The sequence below is a fragment of the Eretmochelys imbricata genome, chromosome 2, assembly GCF_965152235.1.
Source record: "Eretmochelys imbricata isolate rEreImb1 chromosome 2, rEreImb1.hap1, whole genome shotgun sequence".
Taxonomy (NCBI): domain Eukaryota; kingdom Metazoa; phylum Chordata; order Testudines; family Cheloniidae; genus Eretmochelys; species Eretmochelys imbricata.
In genome coordinates this window covers 63,716,844-63,737,544 of record NC_135573.1, presented here as the reverse complement: position 1 = coordinate 63,737,544, position 20,701 = coordinate 63,716,844, and the positions used below count along the sequence as shown (strand labels likewise).

Genomic DNA, 20,701 nt, shown 5'->3' with positions numbered 1-20,701 from the left:
AGCTTTAAGTGCAGAAGGTCCACAATCCTAAAGCATTGTGCCTTTGCACTCTCTCTTTGGATTCAAGGCATGCTGTTATATAGATGCATAGAGTCTGGTACACAGTCAGTAGTAAGCTTGAAAAACTGCATACTTTTGTAAGAAAACAGCAATTTACATTACATTACCTTCTGGAAGATTGAGTGTCTTGAAGCAGTTGTTTAATGGTTGTTTTTAACATGAGAGAACAGTATGTGTTGCATATTGAAAAATTGCAAGCATCCTCTTGGACTTTCCTAACAAACATTTAACTTTCATATAATACTGAAAGGAGTAAGCAATCAGTACTACAGTCTAAGCACCTTCCAAAGTGGTAGTTTTGTGAGAAGTTCTGCAGAAACAGCCAGATTAAATTACAATGGTATTTATAAACTGTACATTGGGAGAAACAAGCTTTGGATTTTCTGGTTCCAAATTTAAGCAAAGCACTTTGAGCACGTTCTTTATTTTAAACATGAGTAATCCCATCCCTATTCAGCAAAGCACTTAAGTGTGTGCTTAAATCCCACTGACTTCAGTGGGATTTAGATACCTGTTGAACGCTTAGCTCACTAGGGATGGGATTATTGATGTGCTTAAATTTAAACACATCTTTGCTGAAACAGGGATTTATCCCATGTGCATACACTTTATAGATCTGGATTAAATGTAACACTGTGGAGTGCACTTATCTAATGCAATGCACATGCTGAGACATCTGAACTGATATTTAGATGTGTTATGGTTTAAAGAATGAGGAGTACTTGTGGCATTTTAGAGATTAACACATTTATTTGGGCATAAACTTTCATGGGCTAAAACCCATTTCATCAGATGCATGGAGCGGAAAATACAGGAGGAAGATATATATCTACAGAGAACATGAAAAGACGGGGGTTGCCATACCAACTCTAACAAGACAAATTAATTAAATTGGGCTATTATCAGCAGGAGAAAAAAACTTTTGTAGTGATAATCAGGATGGCCCATTTCAAACAGTTGACAAGAACGTGTGAGTAACAGCAGGGAGAAAAATTAGCATGGGGAAATAGGTTTTAGTTTGTGTAATGACCCATCCATTCCCAGTCTTTATTCAAGCCTAATTTGATGGCGTCCAGTTTGCAAATTAATTCCAGTTCTGCAATTTCTTGTTGGAGTCTGTTTTGGAAGTTTTTTTGTTGAAGAATTGCCACTTTTAGGTCTGTAATTGAGTGTCCAGGGAGCTTGAGGTGTTCTCCGACTGGTTTTTAAATTTTATAATTCTTGACGTCTGATTTGTGTCCATTTGTTCTTTGTTTGTTGTTTAACAAATTTTCCACAAGCTTGATATGTGGCATCTGAAATGAGTGGTGGTGTTTTAGTATTGTATATGTTATGGCATATTCATATGAATTATTTGTTCAAAATTATATTCATATTGCCTCCTTGAAAACCACAACACTTTAATTGTACCTAAAATGCAGAGGTCATTGCGACTCTGTACATGAACACATTTTGCTTATTGTTAAGATTGTCTAGTCTGGAAGCTTTTTCAAACAGGGATTATCATATTATAAATAGGCTTGGCAGAATCAATGTTTATATACTTTTGAGGAATAATACCAACATTTATTTTTAAGCATTTTTTTCTATTTTTATCTATTTACATTTTCACAGTTCTGGAAAACTATTGGGAAGCTCAGACAATATTTTAATGATAGTAGATGTTAAGATTCAAACTGTTAAAGCACTATAATTGTTAAAACACAATCTGTCAACATCATATTTCAAATGAAAAAAGTTCCTTAAATCCGACTCTAAGTTCTCAAGCAGCATTTTTCTTTCTTTAAATTTAGATTATTATTGGTGGAAGTGTGTGTGTGTGTGTGTGTGTGTGTGTGTGTCGGGTGGTGAAACTGATGTTCAGTGACATTTACCAATAAAAATCTAATCCTTCTAACCCTAATTATCAGTGTTTGTATAGTGTCTAGCCCCGTGGGGTGGGTAGGCTCTGCTATAAAACAAATAATTATTTGTATTTTTTTTATAATTTATTAGCCATAAATAACATTTTGTGTGGAAAAGTAAAAGACACAGAGTGGATCAATGTTCTTTATCTCATTTCACCGTTATTTGTGAGTTTCTTTATTTCAGTATAAATAGTAAAACTACTAGTTGATTTTTATTTTTTTTTTTAAGGATGGCATAAATGACACATTGTATAGCTTAGGTGCTTCCTAGAGAGAAGATACACTTTGGCAACAGCAAATTTTTTTCAGGCTTTCATTTATTGATCAGTAGCTTAATGTTTATCAGATGTAACATTATCACATTTTGGAGTAACATATTAGAGGTCAAACTAAAGCACCAAGTAATTTTTTTGGTTAGCTTACACTTATAAGACTCTGGTCTCTGCTGGATAATTATTTATCTTTCGCATCTGCTTTGGAGAACCAGGGTGTGGTGCCTGGGCCTCTGGCATTCATAGAATCATAGAATATCAGGGTTGGAAGGGACATCAGGAGGTCATCTAGTCCAACCCCCTGCTCAAAGGGGGTTACCCAGAGCTGCTGAACAAAAGTAATGATACAAAAAGTGCCACGATCACATCCTTTGCACATCAGAGCAGAGAATTTGCTGATGATATGGGTGCTTCCTTCTCTCATTGTACCATCAGTGGCTTGAAAGTCAGATTTCACAAATGTCTCCTCTTCCATTACTGAATGAAGGATGATAATGGCCAGTGATGTCAATAGGGCTTCTTAAGCACATGCTAAAAATTAAGCACATCTGTAGGTGCTTTGCTGAATAGGAATAACAGCTGGATGACAAATTTTAAATTTAAAAACGTTGTCAAAATTTGCAAAACATAATTGGGAGAACTTTTCCAAATGTTTGTCCATCTCTAGATGAGATTTAGGATGTTTGTGTGTTTCCTTTACAAGGTTTATTTTTAATGAAGTACTGTACATAAATATATTGGCTCATTCTTGAAGAAAACAAAACAGTTGCCTCTGTAATGGTACAGTTCTTTTGCAGATCATATTTCTGGCTTGCAACGATACATAGCTTCAGAGTTAGTTTACAGGGTAATCCCTACTTAATGTTGTTCTTCCGGTACAATGCAGAAAAATAGGCAAACAACTATTATGAAACAGGGTGAAATTCACCCCTTGCGTGGAGGCCTAGTAGAAGGCCCAGGCACCACTTAAGTTCCATTTAAGCCTTCAGGGACTCAAAGCAGAAAAATCCTTAATAAAGTTCCCACTACCAAATATTGAAGGGGAGACTTTTCCATGGCTTAGTAGCATAAAGAGAAGTCCATCAGTAATGTGTAATAAAATAACAGGGATTGTTGCACTGAGCCAAACATAAGAAACTGCCCATTATTGGCGCTTGCTTTTATTTATATTTATAATTTTACCTAAGCAGAGTTGTCTGTCAATTTTTATTTCAATTCAGTAAGATATCACCCTACCACAGGGACGGGCAAACATTTTGGCCTGGGGGCCACATCGGGTTTTCAAAATTGTATGGAGGGTTGGTTAGGGGAGGCTGTGCCTCCCCAAACAGCCAGGTGTGGCCTGGCCCTCCGCCCCCTATCAGACCCCCCTCTGTCCCCTGACACCCCCTCCCAGGACCTCTGCCCCATCCACCCCCCCCATCCCCTGACCACCCCCAGGCTCCCCGCCCCTGATGGCTCCCCGCTGCCCCATCCAACCCCTCCTCTCCTTCCTGATGACCCCCCCGGGATCCCTGCCACCATTCAACCCCCCTGTTCCCTGCCCTCTGACCGTCCCACCCCTATCCACACCCCTGTCCCCTGACCACCATCCTGAACTCCCCTGCCCTCTATCCAACCCCCCGCTCCCTGCCCCCTTACCGCACTGCCTGGAACACCGGTGGCTGGCAGTGCTACAGCCATGACACCCAGAGCACCAGACCAGGCAGCCACGCCGCCCTGCTGAAGGCAGCCACGCCATCGTGCAGCACAGAGCACTGGGTCAGGCTGCATCTCTGCAGCTGCGCTGCCTGGCAAGAGCTCGCAGCCCCGCAGCCCAGAGCACTGTGCCGGCGGCACAGTGAGCTGAGGCTGCAGGGGAGAGGGAACAGCAGAGGAGGGGCCAGGGGCTAGCCTCCTGGGTCAGGAGCTCAGGGGCCGGGCAGAAGAGTCCCGTGGGCCAGATGTGGCCTGCGGGCCATAGTTTGCCCACCTGTGGTCTATTGTGAGTGCAAAATTTTCTAAAATGGAATCAAAGAATGATGTTCAAAGTCAAAAGACAGATGTCTCACCAAGTCTAAATAATGACTTAGCAACTATATAATATGTTATACAATGGCAAAAATCCTGCTACCTTTGTTTGGTATGGACCTCTTCTTCCACAGAAAGCTAGACTTGTAGGGGAGATTAATAAGGTTCAGTATGTGAGCCTGTAAAAGTATACCTGCAGCAGCCCACATTTGTACCCACAACTAAGCATGTATATGCCTAGAAAATGTGATGCTTTTTCAGTACAGCCAGAAGACAAGCATTTTTGCAGGCACAACCGGAGTGGTCTTCAAAAATTTGTTAGAATTTTGCCACTGTTACTGCTCTGCTGAGCCATGAAGGTGGAAGTGAGTGGGTGAAAATATGCATGTTATACTACACTATTCATGTTGTACTGGTAGGTTTACACAAAATAACAGATATTTCCACTAGACCTGTGGCCTCAAATGTATTCTGTAGTGGTTTATTTTAGATCTTATCCTGTAAAAATAACATTGGGTATATGCTAGGGTTTCTCGGCCCATGGGTTGGGACCCAAAATTGGATCACAAGAATGTTTCAAAGGGTCACATGGCAGCTCCTCTGGCTTCTGTCCCACAGGATTGACTGGTTTCGCCTCCCTGCTCCAGGCACAGCAACCTTAGGGGTCCCAGCACCACCCAGGTTTGGCTGAGCCGTCATGACGACAGGAGCCTGGGTAGTTCAAATCTGAGTGAGTGGCACTGCAATCCCCTGAGCCAGGTCACAACTCCACTCACACAAATTTAGTCCAGTCATGGGGGCAGGGCCAGTCTGAGTGGCACGGCAACCCTGGAGGTTGCAACACCCAGAGCAGAGAGCCAAGGCCAGCCAGTCCCACAGCACAGGAACTGCCACTGTAGGGTGAGTGTCGGGCAGGATCCAACCTAAACCACCCCTGGGCCTCCACCCTCAGACTATTTACTGGGTCACGACAGGCCATAAAAATTTATAAGGAGGTCATGAGCCCAAAAAGGTTAAGAACCACTGTTTTAAGTGACTGTCACCTTTACCTACCATAAGAATAAATACATTCTGGAGACACTTTCTAGTAAAGTAATAATTAGGTTGTATTTTTAGATTCCAAGTTTCTTTTGGACAGGGACTATTATTTGCTCTATGTTTCATAGCGTATCTACCGATCAGGGCCCCAGTAAGATTTTTCTCTTTCCTTTTCTATGGTCTGGCTTCATCTTAGAAATTTGTATTAATTTATCTGTTTATTTAGCTGAGTTTTTCTTTTATAAGTGAAATTACATTAATTCCTGTTTTCACCTTTAATGCTGTGACAGAAGGGCATTTCATCCCTTTTTCTCTCTCTCTGTCTCCTAGGAAACTGATCTCATGACCTTTAACATTTCAATGCACCGTTCCTGGTGGCGAGAGCATGGGCCAGGCTGCATACGGAGAGTGGTGCGCCCTTCAGCCCCTGGGATCCTAGACGATTACTCCTATGTCTCTGTGACGGGCTGCATCATTGACTTCCAGTATCTCGAGGTCATTCACAGCGCCATCCAAATATTACTGTCTGTAAGTTTCTATTTTCACAAATGCTATTTTCAGTTATCAGATTGTACCACTCCTACTCTTCTTTAGTATGCAGGTCACATGCTATTGTTTCTGTTTACTGCGTGGATGGTTTCAGTAACTGACCAATAACAGTACAGATTTTACCTTGCATATTTGAATATAAAACTTGCCATTTGAAATGTACACTGTTCTCCTATGCTGATATTTCATAACAGCCCTACACTGGGTTCATAGCCCTAACGCTGGCCCTTTGTATGGAAGTGGATTTCATCCATAGCAATTAATGCTATTCATTAGAACGTGTGCAGAAAGGGAACACTTCATCCAGCTCGGAATATAAATCTATTTTAGCTAGTAAATAGTTTCCTAATGCAAACTAAGAACAAGTGAAAAAGGTCAGGGAAATTGTAGTAATTAGAGTACCACTATACCCTTTTTTTCTGACATTCTGTATCCTTCTGTGGGAATCTGGGGTATCCAAACATTTTACCTGAGTGGGCTACTTACGGCGGTTAGTGTATAATTACCTTACCAGCCTGAAACTGCACACCATTTAATATAATAATATTATTGTGCCATGAAGAGAAGCCTATTATCTATCAGATACTGCAGATTGTTCTGCTACTGGACTGTGAAGATTTGCACTACTGAAACTAAAGTGGCCATGGGGGAAGAGGGAGAACAGGACCTAATTTCTCAGGAGCAGTAGACTAGATTTTGTTTGTTTAGTTGAAAATTGCTTGCAAAATATAATAATCATAGTTTTGTACAAGATCTTGATATACGAGTGTAGGAGGGTATTGGAGTGGACAGCAATAGGTTACTGAGCAAAAAAGAGAGAGAATCCTGTGAAATTGTTTATGGCAAAGTAGAATTAAAATGCCATATTTTAGAAAGAGAGAAAGAGAGAAAGAAAGAGAAAGAAAGAAAGAATTAAAATATTTTTTTTGTGGCAGCTAGTTCTAAAAGTGGACTGTGTCTTTCTGGAGCTTGCAATAGGGTTAAATTTCATAACAGTTTTATGTAGCAATAGTAGTGCAATAAACCTTTTTATAACATAACAAAAATTTTATTGGCATAACAAATTGTTTTATCATGCTAACTCTGGTCCAAATGAACAGGAAGGTAAATGCTTTTATTTGATAGGGAATTAGATTATCTGTAGCATGAAATCCCTCAAGGGGTAAATACTGCATACCAGTCCAGGTAGATCTTTCTGCTTTTCAAAAGATCTTTTCAAAGGTTCCTTTTACTTAAATATTTTAACTTGTATATAAAAAGCAACAGTTTTATATGCACAAGATGGTGCATCTATGACCATATTAGGCCCTGCTTACATCACTCCTTTGCCTCTAGTGCAGTCCAATCACCTGTGATGCTTGCTGTATATGCATTAGAGTAGTCATCATCAAAGAGTCATCCTCTGCAAACAGTTAGTAGGCCAGAGTAATTTAAGGTCTGAACCTGATGCTGAACATTCATTGATATCAATGGGAATTGCAAGTACTCAGCATCTCTCAGGATTAGACTCTTTTCCCTATTCTAACTATAGGGAAATCCAGTCATATTTTAGAGTAGTGTGGTAACTGCTGTAAAAGCTGACTTTAAAAAGGGAACCTTGGTAGCATTACACAACAATACATTATTCTATGTACAGTGCATGGAAAATTTCCTACTGATGAACACATCCTTATACACAGTGCCTTTAATTTTTAAAAAGTGAGGCATGTCCTCTATGCTGAGTGCCAAATTTTGCAGGGAACAAATGTTGGTTGCATAAGTGGCAGCAGCTTTGAGCACGTCTGTGGCCCATAAATCCTTCTGGGGAGGCTATTTGGAGAGAGATGTTCTTACACAAAACTGGAAATGCTAAATGGGGAGTGGGAACTGGCTTTCATAAGACAATCTCTGAAGTCCACAGAGAGTCTCTCATTGACTTCAGTGCGCTCTGGATTAGACTCAGAATGAGCCATTTTATATGGACATTAGGAAAAACTTTAGTTTTAGGTCGGACATTAGGAAAAACTTCCTAACTGTCAGGGTGGTTAAGCACTAGAATAAATTGCCTAGGGAGGTTGTGGAATCTCCATCGTTGGGGATTTTTAAGAGCAGGTTGGACGAACACCTGTCAGGGTTGGTCTAGATAATACTTAGTCCTGCCTTGAGTGCAGGGGACTGGACTAGATGACCTCTCGAGGTCCCTTCCAGTTTTATGTTTCAATAATTCTGTGATATATATACACACATCCATCTAATATTTAAAAATGTTTCCTTATGGTTCTAATCTCCTCTCTTCTTGACATGGAGGAGAAGGGAATATTTTTACATGACACCCAGTGGTACCAGTGAAATTTTCTGACCACACAATGTCAGGTAATCAATGTTGGACTGACCTCATGGATTGTTATTCTTGTTAATATCACTTTTAGAAGAGAGCTACTTCCAGTAAAAAATGAAATTTGAGATGACAGTGGATATTAATTCACAAGTATTCTACACAGGTTCTTATATCATGCTCATCACTGTAGTATCTGAGCTTCTTCCAGCAATGTATTAAGTGATGTGACTAATACCTGGTGCGTGGTTTGTTCTCTCATTCTCCCCTCCCTGAGTGGGAGGGTATTGTGTATGCAGTGGAATGTTTTCCTTTTGCTAGGGGTTCTTGTTGTCTTTTTGTTTTTGTTTTGTTTTTTTAATGTACACACTGCTTTGTCTTAATAGAGAAGGCAAGGGCAAAGACATGTGCCTTGCGTTCAGAGTGGAAGTTGATGAGGTTTGTGAATGTCCTTAGAACCTGGGGAAGATCATTCCACAGTCTCTAACCAATGCTCCAAGATTTCTGGTCACCAAACAGACAAGCTTTACCTTTATCGTAGGGGAGTAGAGTTGTGATGCTCAGTGTGACAATGCCTAAGTACCTTTGTGAATCTAGGCCACAGCTCCCATTAATATGAATACTGCAGCCTGTGTGAATCATGCTGAAGCTATACTCAAGGATATTTCCAGCCCATATATTATTTTTGTATGAAAATACATTGCAATAACTTCTTGCTGCCCTCCTGATTACTAAAGTCACTTAATTTTTTAGTCAGATTTACACATGTAAACAAAGACAGACAATCTTAAAAAAGAATTAACTCCTTAAAATAGAAACATGTTAATTCTTGGCACTCTTAAATCCAAACACGGGGTTCTTCAAAAGCATTCTTAGAATCTGTCTACACAGCAGCTGGTGGTGTGATTCGCAGCACAGGTGGACGTACCTGTGTTGCGCTGTAGGAGCACAGGGAGCAGCTCTGACCACTCACCCGAGTACAGTCCCATCTGACCCCCCGGGTACGTACTCAGGGGGCTAACCCCAGCAGCTGTCTGTGTGGCCCCCGCCACAACCACTCTGCTATTTTAAGTGTTAGCTTGATTAGAAGCGGCAGGTGTCCAGTGCTTGAATTACCAGGTGAGGGTGGGGCTGGCGGGACTTAGCCCCTTTACTACACTTTTAGAGGCTACCTCCTATCTGTCGTATGGCCCCCTTACTTCTCAATACTGTTTAAATGAAAGTAAGCCACTTGATATTTAGATCCCCCCGACTTTTTCCCCATAATTCGAGTGCTGTGTTTGTGTCTGTGTCTACCTGGCCTACTGTTCCTCAAGTTAGCGTGGACCTGACTAGATCCACGCTAGCTTGGATATATCTGCACATGCCGCACTCACAGCTCCCGACTGCAGCGTGGACACAGCCTGGATTAAACAATTCTGCTCCCCTAAAGTCAATGAGTCTTATACCACTGTCTTCAATGGGAACAGAGTTAGGCCAGTGCAGAATGCTTTGGAAAATCCTACCTTTAACATTCATAGACATGTCATCCAAGCACCTGCAGAGTCTAACAATTTTCATTAACTACTTAACTGAATATTTCAATGTTTTGTTGGTTCATCCATGAACATGCAATCATCTCTCTCAAAAAGATAATCATTTCCTCTTGTTTTATCACACAACTATCTGCTCTCATGGCCATTTTTCTTCTGAATGTATAAAACATCACTTCCATATGAAAATGGTAAACAACATGGTCTGATTACATTAGTTCTGGAAATCTGTTGCTTCGCTCCTTCAGCAGTACATCATGGTAACCCAATGCAGTTGCATTACTTTATGAATTATTTCTGCATCCCTGCTTCCAGAGAATCTGTCAAACATTGATTATTTAATATTACAATGAATTATGATATTTGGTGGATTTCAATACTATTTCATCAAAGAGAAATGGAATTTAAATTAGAAACCGTATTCTGCACAACAGCCATTAAAATGGAGGATCTGAGATTCATGTAAATAATTAATCAAAACAAACATGATTGTCAAGTTTGAGAGAGAGATTAAAAGCAAGACAATAAATGATACTGGAAATAGTTGCTTAATGAAGTTCAGATTGTTAACAAGGTCAACATCCTGAGCCATAGATTCAAATACATTTTAGGTTAATTTGAGTAGCTTTTCATGAGTGCCATGCATCAAGAATTCTGTTCTATACTCCATTTTAAAAGCTCCAGACCTTTTTTTCAACAGGATTATAAAGAAATCTTTTCTCCTTCTCTTTAGACAAGCTAGAGCTGCTGGAATAATTATTGCAGCCCAGTTATCATTAGATATAACAAAAGGGCTAATGATATCAGTCTATAACGTGATTCCTCTGAGGAACTGCAGCAGTCCCTCTTTTTCCCATTAGTTATAGCTCTGTTATTTTTATAATTGGGATAGGAAAAGATGCTACGAAGCACATCATCTACACTGTTCACAAAAGAAAATCCCTTTAGAGAATGGCGCCATTGTTCAACCTGGAGCTAGGGTCTCTTTCCATTTCCCAGAATGACTCATGACTGATTATGAAAGCCAATCAACATCAGTATGTGAGAGTAAAACATGAGCTAACTGGATGCGAAGACCTATGGGAAATGTACATGAATAAAATGTACTTCCCTTTTGATATTACATCACTTTGTGAATTTCAGCTCATTACTTTTGTCATCTTTATTGTCTAGGTTGGAAACATTTACTGTGTCACGTTTCCATCATGAACAATTGTACCAGGGCATAGAAAAGCAAGTTAACAATGCTGAAAGCAGAGCCTACCTTCAACATTATACCAAAAGAGAGTATCAGAGAAAAGCATATGTGTAATAATAATAGTGAAAAAGACATGACTAATAGCCATGTGAATAGCAGTTTCAGTTGGCCTATGGGCTTCTCAAAGATTCATTAACAGCTTTAGAGTGTTCAACAGCTGATAACTTTTTTTCAGCCAGAGCAATTTTGCAGTAGAACTATAGGGCTGCACTAAGGAACTATGACTGCAGACAGAAGACTTTGTGAAAGCTGTGACAGATGCATCAATTTCCTGAAATATCTTTGGGGATCTTACTGTGTGTAAGATGTATGTAATTCCATGTGGGAGGGTGACCCGAGCTTCTAGAGGTACTAAAAAACAGTGTGAGATGATTAAGGCAAATCAGCCAAGTTGTAATCCTCCAGAGAGGCTCACACCTCCTGCAGAGTCTCACATATATATAGATTCTCCAATGACCAACAGACAAAGAAAGGACTTTTGGATAAATAGCCTCACTTGGGGCCTTCTTTCTGATCCAGCTAATGGACAGGACCTCCTGTCCAATGGGGCCCCAATCCTTCCTGTGAAAGGTTGAAAGGACTTTGGCCTACCAACGCCCCATAAGACTTCTGACCCTAGGCTATGGCTTTTTGGCTTCTGACTCAGTGCTCACCCTTGGCTTCAGCACCTGTTCCCTATCTGAACCAGGCTCTGACTTGCAGCTCTAAAACTTGTCTCCTGACTTTGTACCTGCCCATTGGCCTCGAACACCGTGCTGACCACCAGGCCAGACCACCCATGTCCCCATCTCTGGCACCAGTCTTTCACAGACCCTGACATAGTGGTGGTGTACACCGTCTTGTGCAGAACACCAGTTTGAGCAGCCCGGAATGGTCCTTGACTCAGGTAATAGTGGCTTATATCCAATCAACTCTTTTTTAGGAAGAGTCCATAAACATAACATAAAAAAGCCCTTTGGCCCTCAGAGTTTGTTTCCTTCTCTGTCCACCTCCCTTGTACCTCCAGGGGGTTCTAAGAGGCAACCTGGGGCTAGCTCCTGTTGGTAGAGATTTTTTGCTCCCTTGAAGTCCCAAGCTTTTCTGTCCCTTCTCATCCTGTTCCTCCCTCTTTATACTTGGGCTTGCCCTCATTAGCTACAGCTGCTGGGAGCATGTCTCTCCACAACTGACATTTCTCACAGCTGAGCCAGAGCAGGGCTGGTTTTGCTATTTGAAGACGGAGGCGTTTTGGTGGGGGGTATGTATACCCCATCACAGAGACAAAAATCCACTCATCTCATCTGACTCAAACTAGTAAAATGGATTGTAGCTGTGAGGGAAAAGAAGTGAGAGCAGCTGAAGTCTTGGGAGTAGAGTAACATAGCATAGTTATATGGCACTGGTAGGATCTGACCAGACTGGCCATAGATTGGAATAATGTGAATGTTGGAGGAGGTGGGGCAGAGGTAGAGAGAGAAAGAAAGAGGCTATGTCTTCACTGACAAAAACTGTGTGTTTCTACAGTGAGATAACTTAATATGCATTAGCTGTCTTGCTGTAAAATCCCAGTGAATGCAATACGGGATGTTACCACGTGAGGTTAACCCTATACCTGTATTCATGACTGAGCTTGCCTAGCTACATCACAGTAAAAATTACTGTGCCTGTCTCCACTCGGATTTTACAGCAAGATGGCTAATGCATGTTACTTGTAAAAACACACCCTATATTGGCAGTGAAGACAAAGCCAGAGAGCAGGAGTAAGTTCTGGCACTAAAGAGGGGTCAGCAGTAATTCAGCTGGCAGGAGACCACCACTGATAGCTCAGAATGTATCACTTAGGGCTTGTCTACATGGGAAAGTTATTCCAGAACAAGCTACAGTGAGAATTGAAAGCACTATAACTATTCCAGAATAGGTTTCAGAGGGGGTAGTCATACTAGTCTGTATCAGCAAAAACAACGAGGAGTCCTTGTGTCACCTTAGAGACTAACAAATGTATTTGGGCATAAGCTTTCATGGGCTAAAACCCACTTCATCAGATGCATGGAGTGAAAAATATAGTAAGCAAAATATATATTATAGCACATGAAAAGATGGGAGTTGCCTTACCAAGTGGGGGAATAGCTCCCCCATGGATATTCTTAACCCAGAACAGGAGTGCCTTTTTCTGGTTTAGTTTAATCCATTTACAAAATGGATTAAACTGCATTGAAAAAAATTACTCCTATTCAGGAACAAGTGTTCACATGGAGAGTTATTCTGGGATAGCTATAGCGGAAGAGTTATTCCAGAAAAGCTCTTCCGAACAATTACCTCATGTAAACAAACCTTTCAACAATGCAACGGTTTTTCATTGAGCTGGAGTGAGAGACTTGAAATTATTCCTGAACCCGAGTCTCCACACTTAAATGTGAGTGAGCTCTATGGACAAAGCTGGAGGCTAACCTAATACCATACTTTGTTTTGTTTTTAGCAATGGATTTGTGCTGCCCTAGTACTCATCAAAATTATCTCCTCTGTATATTATAGTTGTCAACCATGTAACCAGACTTTCATATACAGGGAGAAATATCCACTGTCTCTGTGGGAGCCTGCACAGACAGGACATTTTTCTTTTAATCATGCACTGCATTGACAGCCTAACTCTTCCATTACAATTTGTAGACTGAATGTGACCTGAGTGCAGAAAGGATTTTTTCCTAGACTATGGTCCCACGTGATTTGCAACATTCTATATGTTATCCTATTCAAACAGGAGACTATCAAGTTGGGGTTGCACTGTGTGCACATTTGCTGCATCTCAGACTTTTCAAACTTTGTTGTAGTACTTTGGTTTTGGCTGAGAAAGAAGGTGCATGTCCATGTGACCCCTTTTCAGGGCAGCTGAATAAAAGGCATATGCAAGATTGTCTAGGAGCCTTGATTTGTGAAATTTACAATCCATAAAAAAGTCATATTCTTTAGCTACCAGAAATAGCTTCAGAGGTTTTAATGGCTTAATTCCTTCCCAAACCTAATCCGTATGAAATATTTCGGCCTGTCTTGGCTGCAGTTTTTCCACTGCCATATGCCCCAGAAAGTCTAAATTAAAAAAAAAAAAAAAACTTGTTCTATGCCAATTGTAGAAGATGTCTCACATACCTGATGTAAGAGTGAACTTGCAAGGAGGGGCTAATTTGAGATATGCAGTTCCACCAACAAAACAGAAGTTCTGTGTGTCACCGAAAACAATTCAGTGGGGATACCTAATGCATTGGCACGCAGAATCCGTTTGGAGTCAGGGCAGGGATGGGCTACAGGTGGACCTACTGGATTCACTGCTACATATATTTGCTGATCATTGCCTCATACGGGGGTTGATCCTGTAAGGTGCTGACCACTCTTGCCCTGATCCTGCACTTACATTCGTGCTTGGCTTTAAGCAAATGAGTAGTCCTGTTGAGTGAAATCTCGGTACTGTTGAAATCAATGGCAAAACTTCCATTGACTTCCATGGAGCCAGTTTTCACCCATTAAATTCAATTAGATTGAACGCACATTTAAAGTTAAACACACGCTTTAGTGCTTTTCTGAGTTGGGGGCCAGAATACTTAGCCCTATGCAGGTTTGGGCCCATGAAGCCTGTGTCGAGGAAACAAGGGAGATATTGTAGAGAACTCAGAGCTGCAGTAGTGGCCACAGCATTGCTCTCCTGATACGCCATGGCCTAGGAGAGGAGATAGCTTTCCCCTGCACCCCAAAAGTCCCCTTTTCTTTCTCTTCCTCACCTCCCCTTGCTCACAAAACAGATACTTGGGTTCCACGGTGGGGAAAGAATTTCCCCCTCACAGAACACATGCATGTAAGGAAAGGCCCTCAGAGGTTGGCTGACAGTGTAAGTACTTATGGGAGACTAAAAAAGAACTGGGTGTATGTTAGTTCATGTCAGTCACAGATAAACCATTGCCCAAATGATGATATTTTGCAATTGTATGTTTGCAGGTTCCTGTTGAATTTGTCTTTGTTTTGATCTGTTTTTTCCCCTCAGTAGTTGGCAAGTGTGCTTAGAATCTGGGAGAGGCACCTTCTCTAACTTGCTTTTACAAATCTAAAGAAATCAATAAATATATAAAATAAACCACATATTATAAAAAAGAAATTTCCAGGGTCTGGGTAAGCACAAACCTGGAGGGCAGTGGCTGAGAATGTGGCCATGAGGAAGCGTGTGCCAACGTGTATGTGTGTTCAGAATGGCTTGAGATTGAGTGATTTATGCCTGTGTCATTTCTTTGACATGGTTTGACCAGGGTTGGAAAAAGGAAGCTTATTATGCACACCAAAGATTTTTTGGCAGAGACTGTCAGGTGAATTACTTTCACTTTGCAGATTTGTCATGTGTAAGACTACGGTTATGTCATGGAGGTCACATGAATCCTTGACTTCCATTGATCTTTGTGACATTTTCTGCCCTGGGGCTGGAGCTCCAAGCCAGCCCCAACCTTGCAGCTCCCAGCCCCCAGCCTGGTGGGGGGACCCTGCAGGTGCCCAGCCGCAGCTGGCAGTGGGGACTCCCCACAGCTGCCCAGCTGCACCCGTGGCAAGCAGCTGGAGGACCCTCCAACTACCAGCTGCCCCAGGTGAGGGGACCCCGCAGCAGCCCAGCCCCAGGGGCAGAGGGACCCCGGAGCTCCCACACATTGCATCTGTGGGGGACCAGGGAACCTGAGCAGCAGTGCGTGCTGAACCCACCTACTCCTTTTGTCAGGGATATTTTTAGTAAAAGTCAGGGACAGGTCTTGGGCTTCCATGAATTTTTGTTTATTTCCCATGACCTGTCCATGATTTTTACCAAAAATGTCCCTGACAAAAACTTAGCCTTAGTCATGTGTCAATACCAATTTTAACTAAGAGTGCACCAAAAAGAAGTCCAGATCCCATTGCTACACAGGCCTGAAAAACAAATTTGTATCCTCTAACATCTGAGGGGAGTGCAAAAGACTATAGCTGGAGCAAACCCTGACTTGAAAAGGAAGAAAGTTACAGAGAATCGTATTGCTCCTGAATACTGTTCAAGCAATCTGACATGAGTCTGAACCAGAGAGAGAACCTAAAAAGTCAACTGTTCTGAAAAACAGTCCCAGCAGCTAGAACTCTGCCCAAGTCTACACAGCATAAGAGTTTTAGAGAAATTATTCAAACTGATGTGGAACACCTTAGGGAGCTAGCTATTGATGTTATTTGTACTTCTCATAAACTCCCAGATGCCACTATGTAAATTCAGTGATAATCATTGTGAATGACAGCAGAAAGACTGATAATTAATCATCCATTTAAAGGAACATTACCATTTTCCATTTTTATCTGTGTTTAGTGTCATTTGTTTTTATCATTCTTTGAATTAGCTTATAATGCATGTAACACATTCACACATACTGTAACACACACATACCCCAAACACACAAAAACACACAAAGACATTTTTACAAATAGAGATAAATATACAAAAAGAAGACATATCCTGAAGACCTTACCCAGTGTCTCCTGAGTATGTACTCAAGCAAAACACATTAATTGTTGAATTTTTGCCAGTCTGAGGACTTCTGAAAATGGGGCCTCATCCAAAGCCCAGTGAAGTCAAGGTAAAGACTTCCATTGACCTCAGTCGCCTTTGGATCAAATAATTCTCCCACAGATTTTAGTTTACACAGAGAAGTTGGTGATGAATACAAATGAAGCAGAAAGTTTGCCTGATCAATGTTACATTAATTCAATGTGGAACATTTATGTGACAAGGTATGTAGGAGAAGGATGGTCCAGTGGTTAGAGTATTAGTCTGGACCTTGGGATTATGTGTACATGAGCAGGGGAATCACACCCCTAGCTCGTAGTGTAAATATAGCCTTAGTCTTTCTATGCCTCAGTTCCCCATCCGTAAAATGGGCTAATAGTACTTCCCTACCTTTCCAAGAATATTGTGAGGTTAAATGTATTTAAAGACTGTGAAGCACTCGGACACGACGGTAATGGGGCCATAGAAGTATCATTGATAGATGTTATTTATTTGTATCTCTACTTCAAAATTAACAGGACTAACAATGAGGTATTGCCATTGTCACAGTTCTGCTTTTGTATAATACTTTCTCAGTGGCAGTTTAAATGGATAACTAGTGGTATGAAATATCTAAGGTTTCTTCTTAATAGAGCTTAAACATCATGAAAGATATTAGATTGCACCCTTGTACGATTGCTGTTCAATGACAAAATAAATTGGAACAAGATGCAATTTACTGTGTGGGGCTGAATACAATCATTAGAATGATTACTATCCTTAGGTTTAATTATGTTTTCAGTATGCCATCCTTACAGATGCCTAATGGGCTCAATAAACAAATGCATGCTCTAATTAAAAAAAATAGTATAGGAAAATCTAAAAAAAAAAAAACCTAGATGAAAATTAGAACTTGTACAGCTGAAAAAAAAATCTACAGGGAGTTTAAATTGCCCTAATTTGAATCTATATTATCTGACAAATTGCCTTATATACTCTGCAAAGACCTATACTCTAAGTTATCCAAGGTAACAAAAGTCCAGTGCAGCGTGTTATGTAAGATTGTTTATAAAAGTCAGCAGAAGTTGGAGACAAATCAACTGGTAAAACGGGATTACGTTAAAAGAATTGAGATAAGGTTAGGGTGACCAGATGTCCCGATTTTTTAGGGACAGTCCCGTTATTTGGGGCTTTTTCTTATATAGACACCTATTGCCCCGTCCCAGTTTTTCACACTTTCTATCTGGTCACCCTGGAAGGTATCAACGAGACTTCTAGTAAAATTTGATAGGAGATGAAAAATTAAAGAAATCATAGGAAGTGTTTATAGATGAAATCATCAAAATGTGTTTTGACTGATTAGTGCTAATGGGATGAGGCTGCCATCTCTTCTTGGACATTGTTTATCTGAGGATCACGAAGGATATGTGTGCTCCGCATTTAAACACCTGCGAGGGGGAAGGGTCCCAGAGCCCAGACTCCAGCCTGAACCCAAACATCTACCCAAAAATTTTTAGCCCCGCAGCCTGAGCCTTGCATGCCCGACTCAGGTAATCTGGGCCAGCTGCGGCTGGGCTGCAGATCTTGTATTCCAGTGTAGAGGTACCATAAGTGGGAGTGAGTGGGACATCTGGACTGGAAGGAGCCAGGTTTACCATCATGGCGGCTACCCTTACCATCTCCTGGGGCCAGGATTCACTATGACACCACTGAGCCTTCATCGTCCTGATTCTGAAAGACGTTCTGACGAGACTGCACCAGAGAGAGGGAACTGATGACACCAGCACATCCACTAGCTTTGGCTAAACCATGAAGAGCACCTGGAATGTGAAACTTGGGTTCCTGCTGTTCCATCTCCCTCATGTGTCCATTTCCTTACCTCGCTTATTTCTTCTTTCCTACCTTTCTCCTTTGCCTTCTGTGTAATAAGAGTCTGGCTTAGCTGGCCAAGATTGCATCTTTTGCAACTTTGCTGTGAGTTTGTGACCGGTTAGGCAGCAAAAAGCAATGCCCTGAAGAGCCCGATGCTGGTACCAGTTTGCCACAGCCGCTCCGAGGCTGATCAGACCATATGCTCTGCCTGCATTTCTCCAGCAGTGAGGTTGCAAGTAAGAGTCAGCACCAGAAACAGAAGCTGCATTTTCCATCTTTATTGTTCTTTTCTGTCCCCTTTATGCGTATTTGTCTTCAGGGGAACAGGTTTGAACTTCAACAATGAACTACACTGCAGGCTGGCTCCAAGCTGTATCACATGCCCAACCCCACCTAATGTGCACACTCAAAGCCCTTAACCCCTTTTAAGGGTGTGTTGGACCCAAGCTAGTGTGCTTGGCCGAGGGAATGGGGCAGCGTGCATGTTGAGCTGTGACCCCCACACCTGCTCACAATGCCGTGTGAAGACAGCAGAATTGTGTGTGCCTGGGCTCTTATTTAGTTAGTCCTCCAATGCCATTCCTACAATTCCCTATGTCAGTATCTTCCAGCATTTTTATCTACTCGCTTACTACCAAAAGCTCCCTGCCAGTTTAAAAATCTTTGCTCATTATTTAATCTTTTATTTCCGTAGGGCCAGTTCCAGTTTTTGCACAGCTCAGTCCAGCTCTGCCAAACAGCCTAGAAAATGCCTATCACCCAGCTGGCTAGATGACGAGCACACCAATCCCCTAACATACCAATAGCATGTCAGGTGTATCACGACTTGTACACAAGCACTGTAGGTCCTTCAGCAGCTAGGCCTTGTAGGCACCAGCCCTGGTGGGTTCCAATAACCGCATAGACACATGGTTAAGAGAAAGGTTGCAAATACCCTAGATACAGAGGCTTAAACAGTTACAGTTCAAAGTGAGCAATAGCTGTAAATGTTTGGAACTCTGGGACCTAGTGCCTGGAGTGCCCTTTCCAGTCCAGTTTCTATTCAAGCAAATAGGAGCTTGCAGTTTGCCAAGGCAGGTTCAGTTAGTGTCTTTCGTTTGGGTCCCTCTGCACTGGCTCCCTGCCCAGCAGCTGCTGCTCCCCACCCAGCAGCTGCTGCTCCGCCACAATCCCACACAGACTTGCACCCAATTGTAATGACCAGCAGTCACAGCCTGTTCCATACGCCACTCTCCATGCAGTTCCTGGGGGTTCCTCTCTGCATTCAACTTCTCTGCAGTTCCTGCCAGGCCATGTGGCTGCTGCTTTCCAACTTCCGGGTTCAGGACCTTTCCCCTTACTTGACCTGGGGGAAAGAAGTGCAGAGGGGAAGAGGCTGATGGGAGTTATAGCCCCCAGTTTAGCAGCTCCATACCATACCATACCATATCATACCATACCATTCCATAGGAGCATCAGAAATTGGTTTTGTTAATAACTTGGTTTGGTTGTACAATACGTTGGTGTGTGGGAGCTTGCGAAAGGAGGAAGAGTCAAAAAGTTATGTCTGAAGCTTTTAATAAAATATCAAAATCTCATAGTCACATAAAATCTATACCAAACCAATAATCAGGCTGTATTGCTGATATGTACAACAGTACAGTACAGTTACCTCCCAGGTCTTGCATATGACAATCCTGATACACTAATACACCCAAGAATGATATTAGTCTTGTTTGCAACTGCATCATATTGTTTGCCCATATTCAGTTTGTGATCCACTATAACCCCCAGATCCTTGGCTGAAATACTACTTCCTAGCCAGTTATTCCCCATTTTGATTTTGTGCATCTGAGTTTTTGTTCCCAAGTGTAGTACTTTGCACTTGTCTTTATTAACTTTCATCTTGTTGTTTTCAGACTAATTCTCCAGTTTGTCAAGGTTGTTTTGAGTTCTAATCCTGTCCTCCAAAGTGCTTGCAGCCTCTCTGTTTTCTGTCATCTGCAGATTTTATAAGCATACTCTCCACTCCGTTGTCCAAGTCATTAATGAAAATGTTAAATAATACCAGACCAGGACAGAACCTTGTCCGACTGTAGTAGATATAGCCTCCCTGTTTGACAGTGAACCACTGATAACTACTCTTTGAGTATGGTTTTTCAATCAGTTGTGCACCTACCTTATAGTAATTTCATCTAGACCGCATTTCCCTAGTTTGCTTATGAGAATGTCATGAGGGACTGTGTCAGAAACTTTACTAAAATCAAGATATATTACATCTACTGCTTCTCCCCATCTAGTAGACCAGGAACACTATCAAAGAAGGAAAGTAGGTTGGTTTGGTATTATTTGTTCTTGACAAATCATACTGATTATTCCTGATAACCTCATTATCCTTTAG

The 20,701-nt window shown here is 41.6% G+C and overlaps 1 protein-coding gene across 1 annotated transcript in view; it reads left to right on the top strand.

The window, feature by feature from the left end:
• The window catches only part of NKAIN3 (sodium/potassium transporting ATPase interacting 3), a 492,091-nt gene that overhangs the window by 366,681 nt on the left and 104,709 nt on the right, over nt 1-20,701 (top strand). Inside the window, exon 4 of the mRNA XM_077808986.1 lies at nt 5,618-5,815. Within this exon, the coding sequence (XP_077665112.1) occupies nt 5,618-5,815 (198 nt within the window). The remainder of the gene's footprint in view (nt 1-5,617; nt 5,816-20,701) is intronic.